Source organism: Aptenodytes forsteri, unplaced genomic scaffold, assembly GCF_000699145.1.
Source record: "Aptenodytes forsteri isolate BGI_AS27 unplaced genomic scaffold, ASM69914v1 Scaffold83, whole genome shotgun sequence".
In the NCBI taxonomy this organism is placed as follows: Eukaryota; Metazoa; Chordata; class Aves; order Sphenisciformes; family Spheniscidae; genus Aptenodytes; species Aptenodytes forsteri.
Genome location: NW_008795371.1, coordinates 52108 through 77875, shown reverse-complemented (window position 1 = coordinate 77875; position 25768 = coordinate 52108). Strand labels below are relative to the sequence as shown.

General features: G+C 38.8%; 1 protein-coding gene across 7 annotated transcripts in view; it reads right to left on the bottom strand.

Moving 5' to 3' along the window:
• The window catches only part of OTUD7A (OTU deubiquitinase 7A), a 102468-nt gene that overhangs the window by 38964 nt on the left and 37736 nt on the right, over positions 1-25768 (bottom strand). For all 7 annotated transcript variants that reach the window (XM_009280319.2, XM_009280326.2, XM_009280321.2 and 4 more), the window contains 2 exons: positions 22169-22323; positions 1420-1602 (listed from right to left, as the gene is read on the bottom strand). In XM_009280319.2, coding sequence (XP_009278594.1) covers positions 1420-1602; positions 22169-22319 — 334 coding nt within the window. In that variant the 5' untranslated portion in view covers positions 22320-22323. The remainder of the gene's footprint in view (positions 1-1419; positions 1603-22168; positions 22324-25768) is intronic.

Here is a 25768-nt window from a genome sequence, read left to right as displayed (position 1 = left end):
CATTTGCATTTCTTTCTTCTCCCTGTACATCTCAGCTAAATCACTTTTAAACAGGGGAATTGAAGTATAGGATAGCATCTCTGTTTGACACCCCCTTGCTACCACTCCATCACCCCTTCCCACCACGGTCCAGCCCTCGCCTGTTGGCTGCATCCTCTACTCCAAGTACTTGGTCCGTAACAAGACCCTCCTTTCCCTTCTCTGCTCCTCCCTGAACATCCTCCTCACTCCAGCTTCACGTTTCAGTCAGAGATGGCTCTCTGATCATCAAGTTGTCAGTTACGCACTGAACTTGTAGCAAAGTTACTGTCAGTCCAGGCATTTAAAGCCAGACTTACCCCACACTACCTACTACACCCACTAAAATATCAAATGGCCATTTCAGTGTAAGCTGGGCAGTTTAATAACATGGAATTTTAGAGTGAGCTATACCCTAATGAGGATGAAGGGACACAGTTTTATCAACTACAGTGTGCTACTCTTCCTCCCTTTATTCGTACTCAGTGCTTTTGAAAAGTCATAACAAGCACTACAGTACCTTTTCTATCGATGGAAGTTACCAATTTTAAAAAAGCTTTACTGACGCTCCTAAGTACTGATGCCATTTCCTGTTTAATAGGAGGGAAGAGCCAACAGGAGAAGGGAAGACTCTCTGTTCCTTCTAATGACTGTATAGAAAGGCATCACCAAGCTAGTGCTATTACCTCCCTACATGACAAGCTGTCAGACTTGTAGATTTATTTCGGTGCAAACCACAGCTCCTTGATAAATTAATAAAAAAAAAATGCATTCCAACAGTCTGAGAGAGATAATGATCTGAAATAAATCTATAAAAGGTCTGCAAACAAAAAAGTAAATTCTAATGCTTATCATCCTGTACCGGAAATCAACTGCTAGAGGTAGTCGACTCATTTTTCTTAAGGTTTCAATTTCTATTTGGCAGGGGATAGGAGGTTGTCCTTTCTTCTGTGGAACCATAAAAGAACAAAATTTTAAAGCTAAAAGTTATTCATAGATTTCATACACCCTAATCACATACTGCGATTAAGAATGCAAAGATTGAAATATGGATTTTTTTAACCTTTTTTTGGTCTCAATAAGCATAGAAAACTACATACAATAGTGGTCTGTGACACCCTCTAATTAATTCCTTTTATATGTACCACAAGACTGCTTGGGGACAACGTATTTTTGTACTTCAATCACACACTAAAAATTAACGTGCAGAACTGAGGCAAAGCTCGTGACAACTGAAACGTGAAACGTAGGGTCCAGCAGCAGCTCTGTGAATCCCATCACAATGACACAGTTCACAGGCTGATGGCAAATGACTTCCAACTCTCCGCAGACAAGCACAACTTGCAAGCAGACAAGCTAGAAAGCTGCTTGTCCACAGAAGCCCTGGAGAAGAGCTCTTACCTTGAGCAATGTCATCCTGCCTTTGCAGGCAGGGTCGCTCAGCCTTCATCACCTGGGGAGGCTGCTCTGGCTCCTGCTGCTTGTAGCATTTGCCCTCATTGAACACCTGTGGCAGGTTGGCGGTGTGTACCTGCCGGAGCTGCTCATAGTCACTCAAAGCTGCTGTCAAGTCCCAATTTTTGCCTGCCAAACAGCAAAAGGACATTCTGCTCACATCTGTATGTGACCAGATTGATAACCTGGAAACCATCTTCATATGCACTTAAAATATAAACCTAAATAGAGGAATCGCTCTTTCTTAAAGCATCGGCAAGGGAATAGAGGTTCTTTGGATAAAACATTTTACAAGCACTCCTCCCGCAACAAAAATGCACAGTTGATAAACACCTTGAAAGTAAAGAGCAAATGGACAAAGATAGAAATCTTTTTATGTCTTTTTTTTTAAATTTCTATTTTAGGGTTTTTTTATATCATAATTGGAGAAGACCTCAGGAATGCTCTTGTCCAACCTCCTGCTCAAAGCAGGGTCAGCTATAAGATCAGACTAGATTGCTCAGGGCTTTATTCAGTTTGGTCTTTAAAATGCTAAGAATGGAGACTGTACAACCTCTCTGGGCAAACTGTTCCACATTTGACTGTCTTCATGGGACCTATGTCCACTCTGAACCTCTCTCATTTCAACTTATACCCATTGCCCCTTGTCCTCCTGTCGTGCACCACTGTGAAGAGCCCGGCTCAGACTCCTTGATAACCTTCCTACTGGCACTGGAAGGCTGCTGTTAGATCCCCTCAAAGCCTCCCCATTTCCAGCCTGAACAAGCCCTGCTCCCTCAGTCTCTCCTCATAAGACTTGTGGTCCAGCCCCCAACCACCTTTGTAGCCTTTCCCTGAGCTCAATCCAATTTATAGCTGTCTTCCTTGGACTGGGGGTGGGGGACAAAATTAGGCACGGTATTACAGATGTCTAATAAGTGCTGAGTAGAGAGGTATAAATCACTTCCCTCAGTCTACAGGCTATGGTCCTGTTGATGTAACTCAGCATATTGCTGGCTCTCCTAGCTGTCAGGTGACACGGCTGGTTCATGTGCAGCTTGCTGGCTACCAAGACCTCCAGGTTTTTTTCTGCCCAGTTATTTGCCCATCTAGTCTATGGTCCTGTTGATGTAACTCAGCATATTGCTGGCTCTCCTAGCTGTCAGGTGACACGGCTGGTTCATGTGCAGCTTGCTGGCTACCAAGACCTCCAGGTTTTTTTCTGCCCAGTTACATGCCCATCTAGTTGTCCACCCACCCAGACTGTAACATCCTAACCTGAATATAGCAATACTGTGGGAAAGTGTCAAAAGCCTTGCTAACGTTGAGGTAAAAAGTATCCACTGCTCTCCTCTCATCCACAAATCCAGGCATTTTATCATACAAGGCAATCAACGGCAGGACTTCCCTTGCTCGGATTCTGATCAAATGGCTCCAGAAACTGGCAATTTCAGATGAACACTAAATCCCACAGAATTTCACATGAAATAATGAGGCAGTAATAATTCACATCTGTACAGTTGTATTAATAATAAATAATAATTAGCAGTAATGATGGAAAGGCATGACTGTTAGTGTTATAGCACAAAAGAGAAAGAAACTTTCTTATTTTCCTATTTGCAGAGCAGCTAGAATGCAAATGCAAAATACTTTACATCCTTTTATCTTATACATCAGAGAGAACTTGCTCTCTCAGAGATTTAATTTGAGAGTCTCTTAGAAAGCAGATAATATAGGACAGTGTTTTGTAACAAAACGTGCAGTGAGAGGATTCGGCCAGTGTGGTTCCATGTCTGTGGGAGCTGCTCATGGAACCTGCCAACACAGAATCCTCTAAAAGATTTGCTTCCAAGCTCCCACTTCATCATATTGCTATGACCAATGACAACAGAACGCAGGCTAATATCCAGAGATAAAGAAGTCTGTTTAGTACAGGTAGTGAAATGGTACTTGTCACTCTCAAAAAATAATAATGAAAAAAATGTTGAGATGTTTGTATGTTATTTTCAAAACAATTCTGCTAAGTTAAAATACACAGATGTCCTAGCTTTCTCCAAGTACTTGGTTTTAATTGGAAAATTACAAATATTTAATAGCAAGTAAAAAGACCCCACTAATTATATGAGACTTTCACAGTGTTCCATGAGCACTTTTTCTGGAAATTCAAAAGTAACCTGATTCTGACTAATACATCATTTATTACACCATAAAAGGTTGTCACTTTATATACTTTGAGAAGCTACACTACCTGAGTAGCAGTTAAATATAACTTACTTGCTTACACAAAGGAGAATAAGCTAAAAATAGTACAAAGCAGTTTTATACAGATAAAAGAAAGTCTTTTACTGTTACAGTCATTTCTGTGAAGAACAAAAACCTAACTGAAGTAGGAAAAAAACAGCACAAACAGCTGTTACCTACAGGGTTGAGCTAAACTATCTCAGGTTTTGAAGTACTAAACAAAATTGTGAAAGGAGAATTAGTATCACCGAGCAAGAATGTTCTATACATCCTGAGTAGCCCATAATATAAACCACTATGTCAGTGATATGGAATCGTTATATATGTTATGCTGTAATCTTCTATTAGAAAGCCTGTAGGACAAAATGTAAATTCAGTGAAAATTGTCAGAGATCCTAGAACAAGCACTTGAGTTATTGCCAGCATCTTTTTTCTAAAAATCCCATGTAGATTCAATGGTTATAATCCAGTCAGGGCTCTACTCTAAAACAAAATTGTGAAAGGAGAATTAGTATCACCGAGCAAGAATGTTCTATACATCCTGAGTAGCCCATAATATACCCCACTATGTCAGTGATATGGAATCGTTATATATGTTATGCTAATCTTCTATCTATCTATCTAGCTATCTATCTATCCTATCTCTATAATCCCATGTAGATTCAATGGTTATAATCCAGTCAGGGCTCTACTCTAACTATATATCTATCTATCTATCTATCTATCTATCTATCTATCTATCTCTATCTCTCATCTGAATCAAGTTGCCCAACCCAAACATCGAAGAATCATGAGTGTGTTCCCAGGATTGATGTGATCACATATCAATGTTTGGAGTAGGGATTGCTTTTCTTTGGTCCTGTTTTTAGGAGGAGGCACTTACAATATGTTTTTGACATCTTCTGCTCAACCATGAGGACAATAAAGTAAACCTTTTTTTTAAAAGTGAAAGTGACAATAAATATAATTCTAGGAAATGTAGGTTTAAACAAAACAGTATTATCCGAGTACTGGCAATGCTACAAGTCCAGCGCTACGTGACTCCCAGCAGCAACCTGGGTTTATTCAGTACAGATCCTTGAGTAACAGACCTATATTAATAGAACACAGACAGCATTTCTCTAGTGTCAGGGTATTCCTTACAGGTCACCTGCTCAAGATATTTTCATGTTTAAGTTCTGAAATCTAACAAAAATCACTGCGCACGTGCTGTCAGTGGCTGCTGTGTGACAGGGCTTTGATGTATGCAATAGGAAAGCAGAAAATCAGTAGACTAACAGAAATCCTACTGTCCTTAGTTTTAGACCAAATACAATCATCTTATATAGAAGCTCTTTCATAAAAATTACAGTCAGCCTTCAGAAACTAGGCTCACAATGTGTTGCACTTAAAACGAAACTGCATAGTGACTCTTGAGTTACGCTCCATGGTACAATGTAGCAACTGAACTTCTAATACAGACTTGAAACTATACATCAAATAAAATTTCGATATCTAAGTGTATCTTACATAGAAATATTTTATTTTCAAATCTCTCCATCTCCCTGGAGTTGTCCCCATCTCCTGAACAAAATCACCAATCGGCACCAAAGCCTTAAACTTCAGAGAACCAACACAGGAAATGATTACTGGACTCACTTTCCCCAAATTTGCTGGAGCCTCCAAGCATCATAATGCAAGAAAAAAATTCATCCAAATCAGAGAACATATTAAGCATCCTCCCATCTCCATGAAATAGTGGGTTTGAATATTAGCCACCCTAACTGACTAGCATAAGTGTTACAGCTACACTCTGTACTGGAAACACGTAAGCTTGCCCCCTTTGCCAAGGCTTCCTCTCATTTTGGTTTATATTTTCACAGTAAATACAAATGACAGACCTTTTGTTTTTCCCATTGCCTATAAAAAAAGAGGAGAAATTCATCAGTTCGGGAGGATGAAAGAAGAAAATTCGTAAGTCAAAGTAGAGGAAACTGGAGGCAGCAAAGAGAATTAGGGGAAAGGAAGAGAGGAAAAAAACAGAGGCATTTATAAAAGACACTGTGTGAAGAAATACAAGTAAATACAAAAATCTAATGTAGTGCAAAATAAAAAAAATATGTAAACAGATCTAATAAAAAGTGTGATGTGATTTGGACCACAGAAATGGACAGCAGAAGCAATGGACAAGCTGGGAACAAATCAGAAAGGTTATTAAATTCAGAGATGTCCAGAGCAGATGATCTGAACAAGGATTTATAGCAGTGTGACATGGCAGGTGAGAAAGTTTCAGCTGAAAGTTACTGAAGAAACTAGTGGGGCTTAGGATTGTGGAGATGAATAAGAGCTAACTCTGCCTAGCTCTCCTCCTTTAAACTTTGCATACCAAAAGCTTTTGAATTTCTAAAGCTGTATCTTATTACATTCCAAACTAAGTTTTGAAAGAAGAAAAAAACCTGAGGTACGCTGGGTCAGAAATGACAAAAATAAATCCATGTAACATTGAAATCAAACATATCCCCCCCAATGCCTCATGGGGTAGGTCCCGCCTTCCAGTCTTGCTACTCGTCCAACAAGTTTCAGCAGGCTTCTGGTTTGGAGCAGACTGCATACGGTCCCTCTGTAAGAAAAGACTTACTCTTTCTATTATCTAAGTTCTGTTTGTATGTCTGTTCCCTGTTCTTCTCTGAAATCTCCTAGACTCTGCTCCTCACACAAGTCCCTACTCTGTCACACCTTTTTTATTTTCTTTAACTGCCGTCTCCTGCACAGGCCCTCAACAGAAAGGAACAATCTTTCCTATCCCACAGAGGTTACACCTGACATAGGCATTGACATGCCCTCCATCGCAAGGCTGAAGGAGAAGCAACAGGTAATTAATCTATTTTGCATAGTTTCATCAACTAAATTAAGTCAATTAAGACTTTTTGTTGCAATCTGAAGGACAAAAACAACACAAGACTATTTTTCAGATTGTCAGGTTGTTGTTTTTTTTTTTTTTTAATTGTTACTTATCTGATGCACCCTACTGTTCACTGACTGCTAACTTCTTTGTTTATATGACATATTATTGTATTTAAAAAGGTATTTCATGGGCATAACAACATTATTTCAGTACACACAATCACATCAGATGACAAGTCACTGGTAGCACCATATCAGTTAGTAGCAACTGAATTGCTCCAAAGCAGCACTGACACAGTAGGTTTACATGAAAGGCTTTAAGTTTCGAATGGTCAGAGAACATCAGTCAGCAAAAAGCTGGAGCAGCACAAAGCTGGTTAGAAAAACACAGGTAGTGAATCATAGTCAGGATGCTGGAACCAAATTAATTCACTAACTCAACAGAAAGAATACTCTTATTGAACAATTATTTCCAGAACAGCTGCATGTGCTATGTGAGTCAGCAGGTGTAAAATTTAACTGGACTGAAAGGTCTCTGCTTTAAAACCAAGTGTTTCTAGTGTGGAGGAAAAACAACAAAACAAAAAAAAAGTGCAGCTGAGTAAGGAATGGAGGATGCACTCTGACTGAGGGCTGGTACTGATGTTTAGTGTCAGAGACAGCAGGCGTCTACATGAAAGGTAAATTCAAAAATAAACTCAGTTACGCTGTGAGGTTTCTGTCCTAAATAATAGTTGCTTGAATAACAACAGGAGGCATTGGCAGCCTGAAGAAAAAACAAAGACTTAGATAAAACAATATATAATTTAAGAAGCCACTTATCCATTTTTGCCTTACCACCTCAAACTGGATTAGTAAAGGGTTAAAAAAAGATGCTAAAGACAGCAAGAGTAGGACTCACCTCAGAAGCATTCCAGATGATTCAGTTTTTCCTGATCATCAGAGAGGACTAGCTTCCCCCTGCCCCCACCTCTGCCCTATTTACACAACTCGAAGAGTCCAAGAATTGTTCAGAAGTGGGTTTCCCAGTGATCTAATGCTCTGAGACCAAGCTGAGAGACATAAAATTTTCCCAGGCCTTGGTCCTGGACCCAAAAAGCCTAGCGTTCCTTAGGGCGCCTCAACCTGGGATGACATAAAAGCACCAACAGTAGAAGAAAAGGGCAGGGGATGAGAGCCAAGTGTCCAGTGCCAGGGCTTTCTGTGGTAGGTTCACTGGACTCCAAATCCCAGGCTAGAAAGAAGTTGAAAAGGAGGTGGTGATCAAAAGCATTCTCTATACAAGAGTACTACCGCAGGATCCACAGAGTGTGCATCCTCACCTTGGCACGCTGCTCTTTGGGCATCACATCTTTAGTGAACACTTGGGAAAGCTGTTTGCTATTAAATCTAGCTTTTGAGGGAGGGAAAGGTTGAGGAGACCTCATTAGGACTGACCACATTGTGATCAGAGAAGACACCTCATTCCTTCACCTTTCCCAGCCCTTCCACCTCGCCTTCTTGTCCTTCTCAACCTGTGGACACCATCTTCTCCTTAGAAAACATTTGATAAAAGAAACCAAAGACTAAGACCTAAATTTTTATATTTAGCCTTGACTACTACTGTTTTCTTCTTGAGGCACACTAGCAAGAAAACCAGCCCAGGGACAAGACTAGGAATTAGACGGACAAATTACTGAGGTTAGTCAGAGGTTAGTCAGAAATTTAGAATAAAACACTGTGATTTTCCTCAGACTCTGCAGCAAGGAAAGTGGGTGCATGCCAATGAAAAGGTCAAACCACACCAGAGTAAACTTCACAGGACAAGAAATATTCCTGTAGCTGTTTTTTTGCATATCTGGTTCTGCTCCAAGCTGCATGTAGGCTGCATCATCCACCACATTGGATCCATGCACTATGTACATACACATGGTATAGCACTGTAACAAATATGAAACATTTACATAATTACTTTTGCCTGAGTGGAACCAGAAATGTTGTACTATCAGACAGCAAGGGTTTGTTTGCCCAGGTATTATTTGAAAATATCACCACTTTGTTGAGTTTTAAATAAAATAATATATTGCACAGTTTAAAAAAACCCAAACCAATACAACTATATAGTGCTCTCTATTGGAAGCTCTCTTGGAAAAGTTTCAGAGTGACCTCCTGACAAAGTCCTGATTTCTTTCGTTTAACAGATATATTTCCAACTCACTCACATTTTAATAAGCTGATCAGCTTGAAAGCTGAAATCTGAAAGCACAAGAGCACTAGACTTTGGACTTCTGCTTTAAACCATTTGCTTCAAGACTATCACATATTGTAATTTTTTAGATGAGAAATACGCTCTGCCTTCATAAAGGTAGTACGGTTACAACCACTCCGGTTTTACAATAGTTTTCACAGCGCTTAGACAGCTGCATTCACCCTTGTTTTTCTGGAGAATGAGGGTCCATCTTTTTTTTAACCTAGTCTTTCTCTAGTCAAGTCTTCAACTTGATTGTGCTGTGAGGAGAAAGTGACTTCTTAATGCTCTGCAGCACATGAGTAATCCTTGCTTGCTCAATGTTAAGCACATGCTTTGTCAGATCACAACTCGTACTCTCTAATAACAAAAATCAGGCACCCATTAAGCAGCCTACGCTAGTTGCACCGATACTAGATTTTACGTTTTTCAGGCAGATAATATTCAGGCAGCAAGACCTGAGTGACATGCTATTATTTAGTCTTCGGGTTTTTTTGCTTTTTATTGTTTTGGCTAAAACAGCATAGCTTAGCAGGGTTGTAACAGTTAATAAATGTATTGTCTTTCACTTCTTAGATATAATAAAACTAGAGGACATTTATCATTAATTAGTAGGAATAGCATGCAACTATAAAGCACTCCCCCCCCCAGGCTTTCAAATACCCACCTACTCCAATATGTTAAAAAGAACATTTGAAAGGTCACCAGCAATTCTTGATTTAATGATAAACAAAATGCTAGAAAGGATGCAATTTGTGATGGGGAACTAGGAAAGATCTAAATAGTAAGGACTGCAACGAAGGGCAACTTGCAGCAACAACATACACACAGGACTTCAGCAAAGGAAATTTTAAAAGGGGCAGGAAATGCTGCCGAAAGCTAAGCAAGACCAAAAACATGTAAGAAAAAGGATGCAGAAGGGGAAGGTTAGACAGAATTAAACAAATTACGATGCAGCCTGTGTTTACAGTTCACGAACTGCTGGTGCATATATCAAAAAAGAAAAAGCCATAAAAATATCCAGTAAGAATTAATGTGAAACTTTCACAAAACAACAAAGGAAAGAAAAGAAGTCAAAATGCTACACAGCTCACAGAGAAAGCAACTTGGGCAAGATTACAGAATGATGTATTTCAGAAAATAAAAATGAGTTCTATAGAAGCACAAAAAGACAACGAAACTGAACAAGAAACTAAGATGAAAGGAAGAGAGCGCGCCATTTTTCAATGTGACAAATACAAGAAAGTAAAAAAAGGTATTTTGGTGAGATGGCAGTAAAACTAAAATGGACACACCTTTTGGAATTTTTAACCATTCTAATCGGGTACAATATCTGCCCATCTACTTTACATTTAATGCCGTTTTTGTTGTTAGTGAAACTCACGCTTGAATGCAATACCATTTAGAGAACTTTTTTAAAAAAAAGAGAGAGACTACTGAAGAACCAGTACCAGCAATGTAACTTTCAAGGGGTTTGCCACCATTTCTTAAATATTTCACTATCATTGTCTGTATTTTTTACTAGCGACTTGGAAAAAAATTACAATCCCTCTATTCCTAAAGCTAATGCAACGCATCCACAGGAAAAAAAAACCCTCCCTATTAAAAAAAATTAAAAATACAACAAAGCGTCCCTGCCCACAGAACAGGAAAAGTCTTGCTGGCAGACAAAACTTTCGTTTTCAATATCATCCCAATCATTAGAACTCCTTCAAATCCACTGCAGAGAACATGCCTCTGTGACTCAAATACTCCATAGCAGCTGTCCCACAAATACAAAGCATCAGCTGTTAGGTGGGAGGCACATCATCTCCCCTTTCAGCCCATTTAACGGAACCAGCATTTTACATGAGACTATACTGTGAATCAGTAACAGATCAATTAAACAGGCACGAGAATTTTCAGCAGGAATGCTTGATTCATGTAGTCCTTCCCCTTATGAGGGTGAAAACTACCTGTAAGGATGTACAATCTGAGATGTTCACAAATGACCAGACACAAATCCAGTATTTGACAGGCTGTATAACATACTTCCAAACACAAAATCCAGGGCTCTTATTCCATCTACGTTCTTCCGCGCCATCTTTCAGCTTAGATTTTGAGCAGTTATGCATGTCAAAGCATAAAACAATATGAATCTCTACATCATGACGTCTTCCTTCCAAGAACACAGGAAAGAGTTCTTAGCTGAAAGTGTTGGCTGCAAGGCTGAGAGAAATGAGAAACTCTCAAGAGTTTTACAGTTAGGTCTGAACAAGACAAGTCCTCACAATGTTTCATAGCATAAATCTAGTACAAGTGTTATCATCTTGACTCACAAGTCATCAGTTTGACCCAATGCAATACAGCCACTATGGGACAACATAAACAGAGAGGGCAATAAGCTAACTTTCAGGTAGAGAAGAATAACCAACCCGAGGAAGGCACTGAATATCAAGACACGATTGATGAAATGGACCTGTAAGTTCAATTTGAAGCCAACACAGAAAGTAACACTCCAGGCTAATGCATTTATGATGATCTCTTGCTATCTACTGGGATTCATGCTTCTGTGTACTTTTATACTGAGATGAAATAATTTGAAATAATCAGGTCCCCAAGAATTCTACATTAAGGGCTCCTCATCAACAAGGAAGTGCCTAAGATAGACCAACTTACGGCCAACTGCAGCACAAGAACAATTTTTGTTCCTGGGGTTTCATGGGTATTCAATTGTACAGGAGAATTCAAAAAGGCCTGAAGGTTGTGAACTGATTTAGCTCTCCCAAAACAGAGGAAAGCCTTTGAAATTCTTCCTTTTCCTACCAACCTCAACTCTGTCCTGTCTAGGTTTAAAGTTAATTTCTGTGCTTTTGATATCCTGTATATTTGGGAAATGGAAACGTCCACATTTGCCACAACAGAAATTAAAAGATGAGCACGGTTAATGTATTTTGTCATTGACAGGAATTCTCCCTGCATACTTGTGTATCTGGGAGGATGATGTTTTGTGAGATGATGTTGGTTCAGAGGATTCACAATTGCCAATAATTATATGCAATCTTGAATTTATTTAGGACCAGAAGGGAATATTATTACCTTTATACAACTAGGGACATTGTTCAATCATTCTAATATCTTGTCCAAATCTTTGCAGAAGCCTTTATTTAAATGCCTCGGCTGAACCTGACTAACTTCTATACTTCTATCTTTTTAAGGCAGCATATGTTTATAGTTTTATGTGGTGGTGAAGTTACAATTAACTGTTCTGAACTAGAACAGTTCTGACATTTTACCCTCACAATTTCATAGGACTTTTTTCTTCCATAGGACTCTCTCCAAATATTTAAAATTGTGATTACAGGCACAAGGCAGAGTTATCAACTAACTAACTAGTCATTCCAGCTTCAACTTCAAAAGCTCTTTTACTTCCTCAGTTATTGCCAGCATTGATAATTCTAGATCTTTTACTGGATACAAGCTATTTATTAAACCTAGGAGCTTCAGGTGACTATGCTAGAAAGGCATTTGGAGAAATGATAAGCAGCTTCTGTCTTTCAAGATTATTGCTTGATTGCTAGTTTTCACCAACACAAAATGATCCTCATTTTGTGCCACTAGGCCAGTGCACAATGATTAATTTTTTTTTATATATGTGTGTGTGTGTGTATATATGCAAATTTAAATCCCCCAAACTTGACAATCTGTTAAGATACAAAGTCTACCATGAGCTTCCTTCCCATGTAAGGAAGTCTGTTCTTACAAACCAACTGCTAATAAAGCAATCCACAAGTTCAGTTTAAATGCAGTCACTTCTTCCTATTTGACATGAAGCAGATTAACAAATATTAACAGGCATAAGATAAGAAGAGGAACTCAAGACCAGCTTTATTCCTTCTGAAAAACTTATACGCAAAACTAGGATAAAATTAGCCCATAGGTTTTAAAACAGGATTTAATTTTGGTCCATGTTCTCAAAGGAAAATAACGTAGGAAGGACATTTTGTTAACATTCGCCTCATTTTCTGCTAGAATGCAAAGTCACTCAAAGCTGAACAGACATCTGGAAATGACAATTTTGATCTCCATGTAACGAGACATCGGTAGCAGCTCAGCTTCCTCTTCCCTTTGCCAAGCCTTCCACAAGAGAACTAAAAGAGGAACTGTCTGAGGGAGAGGAGAAGAGGAGACTATTTTTGGGGAGTTAGCTTTGTACACTCAATCACATGACAGTACTGTAAATTTCTCCCTCCCCCTCCATCAATTACATGCTTTTCTTTGAATTCCGCTTATATAGACATCTCCTCAAAGAATAGTGTATCTACTGCATCTGTCATTTTTCACGGGGTCAGTCTCCTTTACCGCATACATTTCATGACTAGAAAGCCAAAATCCTGATTTCTGAATTAATGGTGAACTACGTATACCTCAATTAAGCGCTATATAAAGCTGGAAATAGACAGCAATTACTTTTATATAATGGTGAAATACTACATCATTTATAGAAATAAATGAAACCACTTATACAAGTAAAAGGGCAGTTTTTCAGTTAAATATATTATTTTTGATGCAGTTTGGATTCTTTTTTATGTTTTTGTTAATTTTCAGTATTTTTAATTATTATTATTATTATATTATTAATATTGCCAGTGAATTTCACAAATCCTCCAGTTCCTGATGGTTGTCTATCCTGTTGGAATTTTAAAATGTTTCATCCTATGCCTTCCCCCTATATTCAAGTGGTCATTGCCCGCACACCTGCTGCTTCCTGAAAACTAAGCTGTTTTCTAACTGATTTATTAGTAACCTCCGAGTTCATCCACACCTACATCCCTGGCACTGTAAACCAAATACAGCATAACTTGTTTTAAAGATTAAACTATTTTCTTTAGCGGTTTTCTTTCTGCCTTAGGCCACATTTTAAGTAGGTTATACCTAACAACTCAAGCATTACTGCTATTCTGTGCATGGGAGATTCAAGGTGCCAGCTTAGACTATCCAGAAGGAAAAGAGACATGCCCTCCTCATTCCTGGGTATTGGGGAAGCTGGAAATCAAACACAGCTGAAGAGAAATCAATTCTCTACCATGCAGACCCATCTGTTTATGCTTAAGAAGTTTCCCAAAGCTTAGTGAGGCAAAGAAGTTTTTCCACTGACTTCAAGGTGCCTTTGGGTCTCGCTGCCATTAACAAGCATGCATATACAAAGATGACATCTGGAGAGTCTTGCAGCTCATTTCATGTTTTCCTGTGACACTAATCTAACACATATCCTAACTTAATCCCACACAAAGCAGCGATACACGTGCCTACCAGCATGGGCTGCTTTTCAAACTATTTTGCTGAGATTGTTGTTTCTTTCCCCTGGGTCACATTTATTGTCAAATTGCTCTGTCAATATTAACCGCTTGAGCACGGGCTTTTATTTTAGCCTGGTTTTAAGTAAAATTAGGATTTTTTGTTTGTTTGTTTGCTTGTTTTTTCCCCTGTTATCCTCAAAATTAAGTGAGGGCTGAAATCCAAATCTCTGGGTAATTAATGGAAATCTTCTAGCATTTAGATGGCCCAAACTTAGCAAATTTTCATTCCATCAAACTAAAAGGAAGGCAAAAAGCAATACTAAACCTTCCATTCAGCTCTCCCCACCTTCTGCTATGTTCACCTAGTTCTCATGTCTGAAACATCTCCAGTTTTTCTGTTACAGGTGGGGGGAAAGGAGTTGGGGTTTGGTATATAATTTATTATGATAATACTCACATCACACTTCTTTCAGTTCTTTTGCACAGCAATTGATAGGTTAGTTTTAAAGTGAAAAATTAAATTACCTAAAAAAGTTTTGAAATGGGCTCATTTTAGACTCACTTCCTTTCAATGCTTTAAATTTGGAAATTTAGGATCTGTTCACCTTTTTGAAAATTGAGGCATTGACATCAGCAAGTAAGAGAATCATGACAAATGCTTCCTAGAACAATCAGCCCTAATCTCAGGAAAAGCATCTACTGAACGCATAGCATAAACCCGAAGTTACAAAAACCATTTAAGTGGCGGATGCAGCACTCGAGGTCAGGTCACAAAGAGCAAATGAAGTAAGAGTTTCAGGTTCTCCAGCAGAATTGTAGAGGTTCATGATGTCTTTGTTTCCACAAGGGGACTGATAAACAACTGTCCCAGCCAGTGATTTCTCAAGAATTTGCAATCATGGCCAAAACAGTAGGTACCTACCTCCCTTGGACTTGACTATGTGGATGCAATTCATTTGTGGAATGAAAAACTACTGAGTTTTTTTGAGCTTCTTTTGACGTTTGATGATTTATAATACACCAATTCAAAGAAATCGTAACTCATTTAATTTAAAGAAAAACAGTAGTAAAGACCAGCAAAGGTTGAGAGATACGGATGCCAACTTTTTCAGTAAAGGAGCAGTTTAAAAAAATATAGTGGAAATAGTACCTTCAGCCATAATCAGCTTATTAGGAAAAGTAAGTAAACTTGAAAGAACATGTATTAGTGAACAGGAAGAAGGTCAACAGGGTATCTGAAAAGTTGGATAGTAAATATGCAAAACAAAAATAATCTTAAAATGGAGACCCAGTGAAATTTCACAAAATGTAATAGCTACTCTACATAATCTCACATACAGAAGTATGCTTTCAGTTCTTGGGAGCACACAAACAAGGTAAAACCCTCAGAAAGTGGTGAACAATATCTCAAAGAGATATGAAATGAAACAGATGAAAGACTCTGGAAGTAATCATCCAAAAATGAAAGTGAAGCTGGAAAATAACATTTCTAAGAAACAAATGGTTTAGCAAATGTGTACAATCCACTAACATATAATTGGCAGAGCTGATGATACATAGTTGAAATTTATGAATATTAATTTACAATTAATTTAAAATAGTTGTAAGCATCTTTATAAATATAGAAGACCAGTATTAGAGTTTTATACCAGATGGCCATGAAAATGTTTTAAGTTGCTTTTGTTTTTATAAATGTAACAGCACAAGGTAAGAGCATGCTCTTGGCCTTTATTGGAAGTAAAAAGATTTCAGATCACTGATTTCTATTCTTTTTAACTGGAATCAAGGGGGAAAACTGAAAGTATGATAAAATTTTTCACATACTTTTTATCCTTTTTTTAATTTATTCATACATCCACATTAAATTGCCCCATAAATTATTCCTATGCTGCACTAGAAACATCAAGAGAAAATGTTGGCTATTAAAATAAATATTGAACACAATTATTTTCAAAGAATGCAACTACTAGCACTTAAGGAGAATTATTTTCACTGATATATATCAGTGTATGAGGACTATATCTATGAATGAGATTAAAGGCCGAGTATATATTTTCAGCAATCAAGAGCTAAACAATTAATCACTGAAAAATAAAATGGAGGGAAAAGAAAATGGGTATCAAAAGCAGAAAGACCTGAAACAGTGGCACTGGTGACCTGTACAATCAAACAGCATCAGAAGCGGATCACCCAGGTAGTGAAGACTGAGTAGAACAGAGGACCTCATTCCGATGTAGAGTTTTACTACAACTTTAAACATACAAATGGACTCTTACAGAATATTCTGCTTTTCTGGACTTCCTATTTTCAAAAATTAAGCTAATCTAATGAAAACACAGAATGCTTCCATTTAATGGAAAAACTCTTTTACAATAATACAGAATGAACTGTGTCCTTCTATGTCCCAAACTGTGTCCTTTTTTTAAAGTATCTGATTGTTTTTCAACTATCTGGTTTCCTATAGCTAGTAAGTTCCTCATGAAAGACAAGATAATAATAGCAAGAACCGTAAGTTTAAAAATAGGGTGTAATATATTTTGGAAGAATATACAAAGAAAAAAAGGGGAAAGAATTGGTTATAATCTTGTCCTGATGCACAAGATTCAATATGAGATTTGAATGCAATTTTTAAAAGTGTTTTTAAACTTAGGAAAAGATACAGAGGGTCACACTCTGCTCTTGGATACTGCTAGTTCGAAATGAAGCCTTCGTCTCAAGGAATCATGTGAAAGGTTGTTACGAGTAAGATTTACAGTGATGGGAATGCTCTTGTTTTCAGGCAGGTTGATTGAATAAATCTGTTGTGGTTTTTTTTGGCAGAGACAAACTTCTACAGTCTTCCTTCCTCCTGAATGAAAGTGCACAGAGACAAGATCTCAGGTCCGCAGGTCTGTAGCAGATGTTTTTGACACAGTGATCTGCTTCAAGCATACCTGATTCCTGAACCATCACACTGCGTAATGTCAGATCCAGTTTCCACATCCCCCGAGTCAAATGCTACTTGGAGAGCCAAGCAACTGTCACAGTCACTCTCTCCACTCTATAATTTGCTGACATATGTGGTGCTCATATATTCTCCCCAACCCACGATTTTATTTATTATCTGGTACAGTCAGCAAATAGCTTTTGGTGTCCTTTTATTTGCATAGGGACATACTCATCATTCTTTGGTTGACTTGTAATTATTAACATAAAAACATCAGGATTTATGATGTCTTGGAGATGCCATGAATTTGAGGACACTTATCCGTAGATGTGCAGGCTCTCAAAAGGTAATTCCTGCTGGGTGTTTACTTTAAAGTCTCTGCAAGATTAGAGACGAAGGTGTAAATAGCTACCAACCAAGTGTCCTCCCTGGAGTCCTAAACAACAAGAATGAACGTTGCAAAGTCTTGTAATCATAACCAAGCTGAAAGGACTGTGCTTCCCATTTTAATAATTCAGCCATAATAGTAGGTAAGAATTTTGGCAGAGCTGGTAGAAAGCTGTTCTTTCAACTGAAAAGAATGATGGAAGTAGTCTGCGTGGTCCAGGACAGCATTCAAAGAAAGCAAGGAGTGCTGAGTAGAGGAAGAAAAAGCCCTTCAGTATAAAAAGTACAGAAAGGTACCAAGAACAACAAGCAACCAAAACCAAGCATGAAGTGTTCTATGCACAAGCCACTGCCAGCAACTAACAGAGCGGACAAAGTACTGCAGCTTCTTATGGAAGACAGATTCTGATGTGGAGACAGATCATCTGGAGAATTCAGCCCAGAAATAGCTCACTCAGCTATTGCTCAGGCATGCAGGCACACTGTGGGCACAAGAAGGAATTTATACTAGTACAGAGAAGGGTAGATGCAGCCTCCTGAATTGAGAGAGATAAGATGCTGTTTGGGTTAGCTGTACATAATCCCCACGAAAGGATTTTTCTCATGATCTCAGCTACCTTGGGTTCTCATTGTAGAAGTGGGCATGCAGTTATTGGGATGTTCAAAAGCAAGGGGAAAAAAAAAAAAGCTGGGGGCAGAAGTGGTAGAGAAAAGTATTCACACTTAAAAGCTATAAGGTCATTCTAAGCTCTCATTAAACTGCATTACTAAGCATCCATAGCACATTAGAGAGTGGAATAAACTCTGATTACTCATATGATTGTATATCTTTAATAGATGCATGAGTAATAAGGTAAAGGATTTTGTGCTATCAAAACCTCTGCTTGAAAATCTGTCGTTTACAATATGCCAGTTATATAAATCTACATGACTATAAATCTAACATTCTTTGCTATGCTTAATTATTATTTAACACAAACGGTGTACATTTACAAAATACATCCAGTCATAAATACCACCACTGTTATATTGAACAGTTGGGAAAAGGCCCTAATTTTGAAATATTTATATACAATTTAATGAAAAAAAAATCACTGAATCAATCATAACACATAGCTCTACGATGTATCAGATTGTAATCTCAAGTTTCAAAAGTTTTCTTTAACAGCAGAAATGGGCTGTTTATAAATCTACCAAATTATCAGAATAAACTGTAATGGAAGGAAGGTTCTTTACAATACTCAAGAAAACCTCAAGAAACTCAAACAGTAAGACAGATGACTTACTAAAGTGTAGGTCTACATGCTGTTAAGTGCTAAGCCCCTTCTGCCTCCACATACCTTTCCTTGTACTTTCTCCACGTCTGTACATGTAAGTTCCCATAGCTGTATCACAGAAATAGCAAATAGCAAGTAACCTACAACTGGCCTTTCAGACTCAGTAAGTAGTATTTGAAAAGTAGGAATGAAACACAAATTGTGCATTGGACAAACACAAACTAAGCAATTTCTAGTGCAATTTTATCCACCAATGAATGGCTGATTAGACAGATATAAGGCTTTTCTAAATGCAGACATAGCAATGTCATGAAAATAAAATTAATTTCTTAGGCAGAACTAAGAAAAACAAACCCATTTTTAATTTTGATGCAGCTTTAAAAGTCTGCATTCACATCCATTTTCAGATGTGCATAACAAAGTTCTCATACCATTGAAATAATGCCTTTAAGATTTTAAGTCTGTGAAATCTGAATTCCTTAACAGTTAAGCAACTGCACAGAATTCTAGAATTGGTAACTTTGAAACATCAAACTGAGCATAGACTTGACCACAAGCTCCCTGTGCAATACTAAAGCAAACTTGGCCAAAGATACATTGCATATGCTGCTGTTTGTAATTGCAAAAAGGCAATCTTTGCACTAGAAAGATATATACCTAAATAGCCAAAACATTTCTGTATACATTCTTTTGAATGATAGATAAAATACAGAGACAGAAAGTGAGACTTGGAGGTCAACATGTTTAGCTTATCAAAATCAGATAGAAAAGCAACTGGTTTATAGTATTATTTATTTTAGGATACTAATAGCTGGCAAAAAGAACCAGACACAAATAAATTAGAACTAATATATGTGTATATATATGTTTGGGGTTTTTTTTCAAATCTCTTTATATCTTCATTTCAAATCAAGAATGGACACTTTCTGGAAGATATGCGTCAAGCACAATAAGCTGAATGTTTTAGTGAGACAAGTAGCTGTGCTCAATACAAAGTTCAACAGGAAAAAAATGCAGGGATTTTACCAGCAGGACAGGCAGAGTATAGAAACATCAATGGAGCCAATATTTAGGACAGCTTCTGGCAATTTAGAAAATCTATATGCAATGTATAGATTTTTTAGCTATTTGTACAACAGTCAGTGTGTATAACTCACCCATTTGTTGCTGGGGAGAAGACCACATATTGTGCACAATACTGTCCTGATGCATCCACAGGACAATCAAAGCAAAACAATTAATATGTTAAAATACTTGGATAAGGAAGCAGAAACTGGTATCCTTGATTGTCTACAGGATAGTACAATTCAAGAAATTTCCCCCAAAAGATGAACAAAGGAAACACTATTAGAAATGGCTCTGAAAAAGATGTGAACACTCCATAGAAGCACGATATGAACATTCAGTCTGAGCAAGTTATAAAATTAGAATCCGTGAGCAGATCAGAGAGAAGGGCTATGGGACCCTAGAAGAACTGACCAAAACTTGTGATTACATGGAAATGAGGGTCTATACAAGCAAGCTTTTTTGGCTCAAAGTTCTCCATGACAGTCATTTTGGGGCTACAAACTACAACCAAATCTTGAAATTTCTCAAAAATATTTGTGCATACCTGTTTTCAAATTTTGAATTGAAAATATTATACAGACATCATCATCCCAGGTCCAGGTGCAATACATTTGCTACAGCCTTGTGCACCATGGTGTGGAGGGTTGCTCTTCTGAATATTGTTTATCTTTAAGAAGTTACTTCATGGGTTTCAGTGCTGCTCACAGTGCCCAGAGCATCTACACACTGACAACTATGAAAGACAGTCAAAATGGTGTAAGGGTGGCAGTCCCTTCTGTGTCTTTTTTTAGACAAATGAGAAACCACTGGATGAATTACTGTCCCCCAGCACAAGATATAGCCAGTGTTAGAAGCTGTTACACCAAATGCAGCCACAACTACATGTGCTGAAATGTTCCTGTGAGCACATCTTGTCCAGAACTAGCAACAACCCCTTTTACTTTGATAAATTCTTGTGTAGGAGGAAATAATTTGGGCTAGATGCATATGCCTATTAGCCTGTTCAGAATAACTAAATTGCTTATTGCTTATTTCTTTGTTAATATTTATGGTATGAACATATTCATCTATAGAAATGAGAAGTACAACACAGAAAAATACTATTCTATATTTATTTGGAAGCATTATCCTTTATAGTAAGGAAAAAGTATAGCAAGGAAAACAAGATAAGTAACTCTTCTGAACCAGCTCTGATATGTAGGAACACTTTTTCAAATTTTGGCAACGCTCTATCAGCACACTGACAATCTGTCCTGATATTGCTGAGAAAAACCTTCTCATTTTCTTTTTCAAAAAGACCAACAGACCAAGACAGACTCTAGGCTTGAATGACAGGTTGATCAAATCAGTCAGACAAAACAGAGGTCTCTTAAATATAGCGAGCCAATGATGATACTCATAGCTAGGTATTCTAAGGTTTTATTACATGTAATGCAGATGACTTGGGAAATGCTGCAAAATTGTGTGCACCTCTGTGTTAATAATATATTATTCCTTATTACTGAAAAATCCAGAGTAAAAAAAGAACTTATAGCAAAATGTAAAACTTTCAGCATACATACGATAAAGTGAAATTGCTCTTGCAAAAAGAAGATATATATCCTGATATATACTTTTAACTCTGCTGTGGCTGTTCAGAGGTTACTTTGATTTAACACACAATTTCTTAAGGCATATTAAGATTAAAAAAACAAACAAAAAACTTTCAGGGAAAAATTTCAGTGTGCATGTATCGAACCCACAGAACCACCTTGTAATTTACATAGATATTACCTACTCATTTCTAACTTCCCATCTTCACAACTGTTGTTAGCTCACATCAGAAGAAATGAACAAAACCAACTATTACAAAATGCCTTCAAACATCAAAGGTGTCTTTCCACTTTTAAGCTTACAAACGTAAAGCAACTACAATAAAATAAATAAAAAGACCCAGTTATTTTTCTGATATGGCTTCTTAGATGTTTTTCAACCTAGCCATTTGACTCCCATACCATGAAGTTCAGGTATGCATATTAATCACTGGGCCCCAAAAATATCTCTGGTTTCTCTATCACTTTACAGTAAGTCCATTTCAGACTAAACTTAGCTGCTTTGTACAGTGAGCCAAAACATTTACGACTACTTTCAGGCAGCTGAAAATGACAAAATTCAGCTAAAGCCGCCTCCCCTCTCCCGCTGGCACATATAGTTTTAAGGCACGACTGTTAATAACCTAAAATATAGCAATCTAACGCTAAGAACTTCTTAAGGCTTTTGCTGAAAACACCTAACAGTATAATCTATGGTCAGCTTATTACAAGAGTTGACTTACTAGTCAAAATATTAAGAAATGTCTGTTTCCATAGACCAGAGTTCTCTTTTTATGACTGGTTCTTGCTTTAAGCAAGCACTGAACATAGGAAATACTGGTGTCCTGAAAGCTTACCTTCCAGTAAGTCTCTTGCCAGACCTGGTTCTGCCCCTGTGGACCGAACAAAGTCTGACAGGACTGCATCCATATCAAGAGTCATGTGATCATTCAGGGATGCTGCCAGACATGCAGCAGCAGTAGGACTCGATGGTTGGCTAGAAGGCATCCATCTGCCAAGGAGAAAAAGAAACAGGATTTTAGAGTATACTCCAAAGTGATGTAAACCACATTTTTCCTCTCTTCCTCAAACAAGACTATTAACAATGCAAAAACATTCAAGTTACAGTATATTAAAATAAACAGCATTTGTCATCCATCTCTGCCTTCGCCTAGAAGCTGTTGATCGCTCACACTGGAAGGTTTTCTCTTTCTTAACTTTTCATATTTTTATTGATTTTTCTTATGTGCAGCTTGTAAATAATTCTGCAACTTGAAGACTCCAATCCAGCTAAACACAGGCACTGTTCATTCAAAGCACAATCATCGTATCATTGTCACTGCTCATACACTGAAGTTTAGCAAGTATTTAAATATTTGGCTAGCCTAGAGCTCTTTTGCCTTACTTACTAATACTGACATATACACAACAGAGCTTAGTATTTGTTCCTTTTATTTGCCTTGTCAATACCACTTCTGTAATTTATAGTTTCTCCACTGTACTGGGTCTGGCTGGGATGGACTTTATTTTCTTCATTCATCTTCTAGAATTGTGGCTAAACCAGTGTTGATAACACACCAATATTTTAGTCATTACTAAGCAGTGCTTACACAGCCTCAAGGCCTTCTCTGGTTCCTACACCGCCCCCCCAGTGAGTAGGCTGGAGGTGCACAAGAGGCTGGGAAGGGTGACAGCCAGGACAGCTGATCCCAACTGCCCAAAGGGATATTCCAGACCATATAACATCATACTCAGCAGTAAAACTGGAGTAGAGTCTTTCCAAAGTAGCCATTGCTCAGAGACTGGCTGGGCATCAGTCTGCTTGTGAGAGGTGGTGAGTGACTGTCTTCACATCACTTGCTTTTTCCCCCCCCTCTTTCCTTCACTTTAATGAAACTGTCTTTATCTTGATCCACGAGGGTTTCTTCTTGCTTTTGCTGTTCCGATTCTCTCTCCCATCCCACTGCAGGGTGAGGAGAGTGAGTGAGCAGCTGGTGGTGCTTAGCTGCTGGCTGGGGTCAGCAGTCTCCAGGGCTTTGTACATCAAACTCCAGGATTTGTTAATGGCCACTTTCAGCTTTTGCTGTGTTGTTTATCACTTTGTCTTTCTTTGCCTGTGAGAGCTATAATAAAAACACTAGCCTTGAGTCTAATCTGGTGTTTGGCCCATGTATTGCTGCCATCCCAATACTCTGGGAACCATCTCATGGAGTCAATTAACAATTAGACCTTTCTCCTCTTCTCCTCCAGGAGCAACTCTGTAGGGAAATTAAGAATGGCACCTCCTCCTTCTCCTCCAGGGTACATGTTTCCTGCCTTGTTGCAATGGCCCTTCGGTTTCTCAAACATCTCTGTGTAACTAGAATGCTCGCATTATGCAGAAAGATTACAGCTGTCAGCCAGGCAAGCTAATTATCACCTGGTTGCTCTGCCACTGGGATACTGAGGCCCATAGTCAGAAATTACAGGGCAAGGAAGCCCAGCAGCTGGGATCCCTAGCTAAGGATGGGGGAAGTGGCAAAGGGACTGGAAAAGGGGCAACAATCCACAGCCTCTGGAGGCAGTTCCTGTTGAACATGAAGGCAAGGTATCCCCTCAAGGAAGATGTGCAAGCTACTAAGGCAAGTGGACCACCATTGAGGAAGGTATCCAGTATCTGAGGGAATTAATGGTGGTGGAGGTGATTTACAGCAACCTAGACAACAACCAGTCCTCCAAAGATCTGGACAAAATCCAGTGCACGTGGTCCATGTGGCAGAAGCTTGTATGGAACACACCAACACCATATGCCAGCACCCTGGTGATAAAGGACTGGACAGATATCAAGGTACCAACTGTGGACAGACTGGCCTGCCATCTCTGGCAGTTCGAAGAGAATCTCTCTTCCTCCCTAAACCTGTGAGCTTGTGGCTACCTTGTCCAGCCTCTCAGAGGATCCTTCTGTTGTGGGGTGTGTGCTGAAGAACAGCAGGTGTTGACTGCTACCATGAAGGTGCATGGTCGACAATATCGCACCAACTGAGAATTCCTGGTTCACATACATGAGCTGATTGATTGATGAGACAAGGAGCGATCATCAAGACTCGCTCTCCCTGTAATAGTCCCATATGGTCAGCACGAAAGTCTGATGGTGGGTAGAGGCTAACAGTGGACTACCGCAGCCTGAACAGTCATGCCACCATTGTGCACTGCTGTACCGGCCATGCTAGAACTCCAATATGAACTGGAGTCAAAGGCAGTCATCAAGTGGTATGCTACAACTGACACTACCTATGTCTGTCTTGATCCCTTTGGCAGCAGACTGCAGGCCACAGTTTCCTTTCACGTGGAGGGCTGTCCAATACACTTGGAATTGACTGCCCCAGGGATGGAAGCACAGCACTACCATTTCCATGGATAGATACAGATTGCACAGGAAAAGGGTGAAGCCCCCAGACACCCACAGTACATTGACATCATCATCGTATGGGGCAATACAGTGAAAGAAGTGTTTGAGAAAGGGAAAAGAATAATCCAAATCCTTCTGAAAGCAGGTTTTGCCATAAAACAAAGCAAGGTCAAAGGACCTGCACAAGAGATCCAGTTTTGAGGAATAAAATGGCAAGCTGCACATCATATCCCAATGGATGTGATCAAAAATATAACAGCCATATTCCCACCAGTTAACAAATAAGAAACACAAGCTTTCCTAGGCATTGTGGTTTTCTGGAGAACGCGTATTCCGGGTTACAGTCAGATTGTGAGTCCTCTGTATCAAGTGACATGAAAGAAGAACTATTTCAACCGGGGTCCTGAGCACTGACGAGCCTTTGAACAGATCAAACAGGAGATAGGATGTGCTGTAGCCCTCGGGCCAGTTGAGCCTTTGGCCTCAACTGGAGCCTATGGTAGAAAGCACTCAGAGAGACTCAAGGTCAATCTCTAGGGTTTTGGAGCCAAGGGTACAGAGGATCCAGAGTATCGGGTATATCTCTGCCTTCCTCTATTGTAGTATTTCTATAGTTGAATTCTCAGTGGAGGAGCCACCTCCACAAATCATATCAGAAACACCTGCAACAAATATATAGTATAAATACTTGGACCAACAGAGGCCCAGCTGGGAGAGGCAGAAAGGAAGGGTCTGACAGGATTTCACCCCTGTTATTCTTCTGAGAGATGCAATTAGAGTACTAGTTAATACAATCAGGGTACACAAAGGTCTTTACTATTTTTATATCTAATTCCCCATGCCGCCCAAAAAACCCCCACCCAACCCATCCATCCATCCATCCATCCAGGGCTTTCTAAAGTAGTTATGTAATACCAGCTTAACCATAAGAGAAAGGCACCAACATTTTTTCGCACAAGTGGAGGATGTCAGGTTTCCTTCCTGGAAGGATTTGCCTGTCCCAAGGCAAAGTGACAGCAGCTTACTGTGAGAAAACCAGCATTACACCAATATGTCACTGCACTGGATG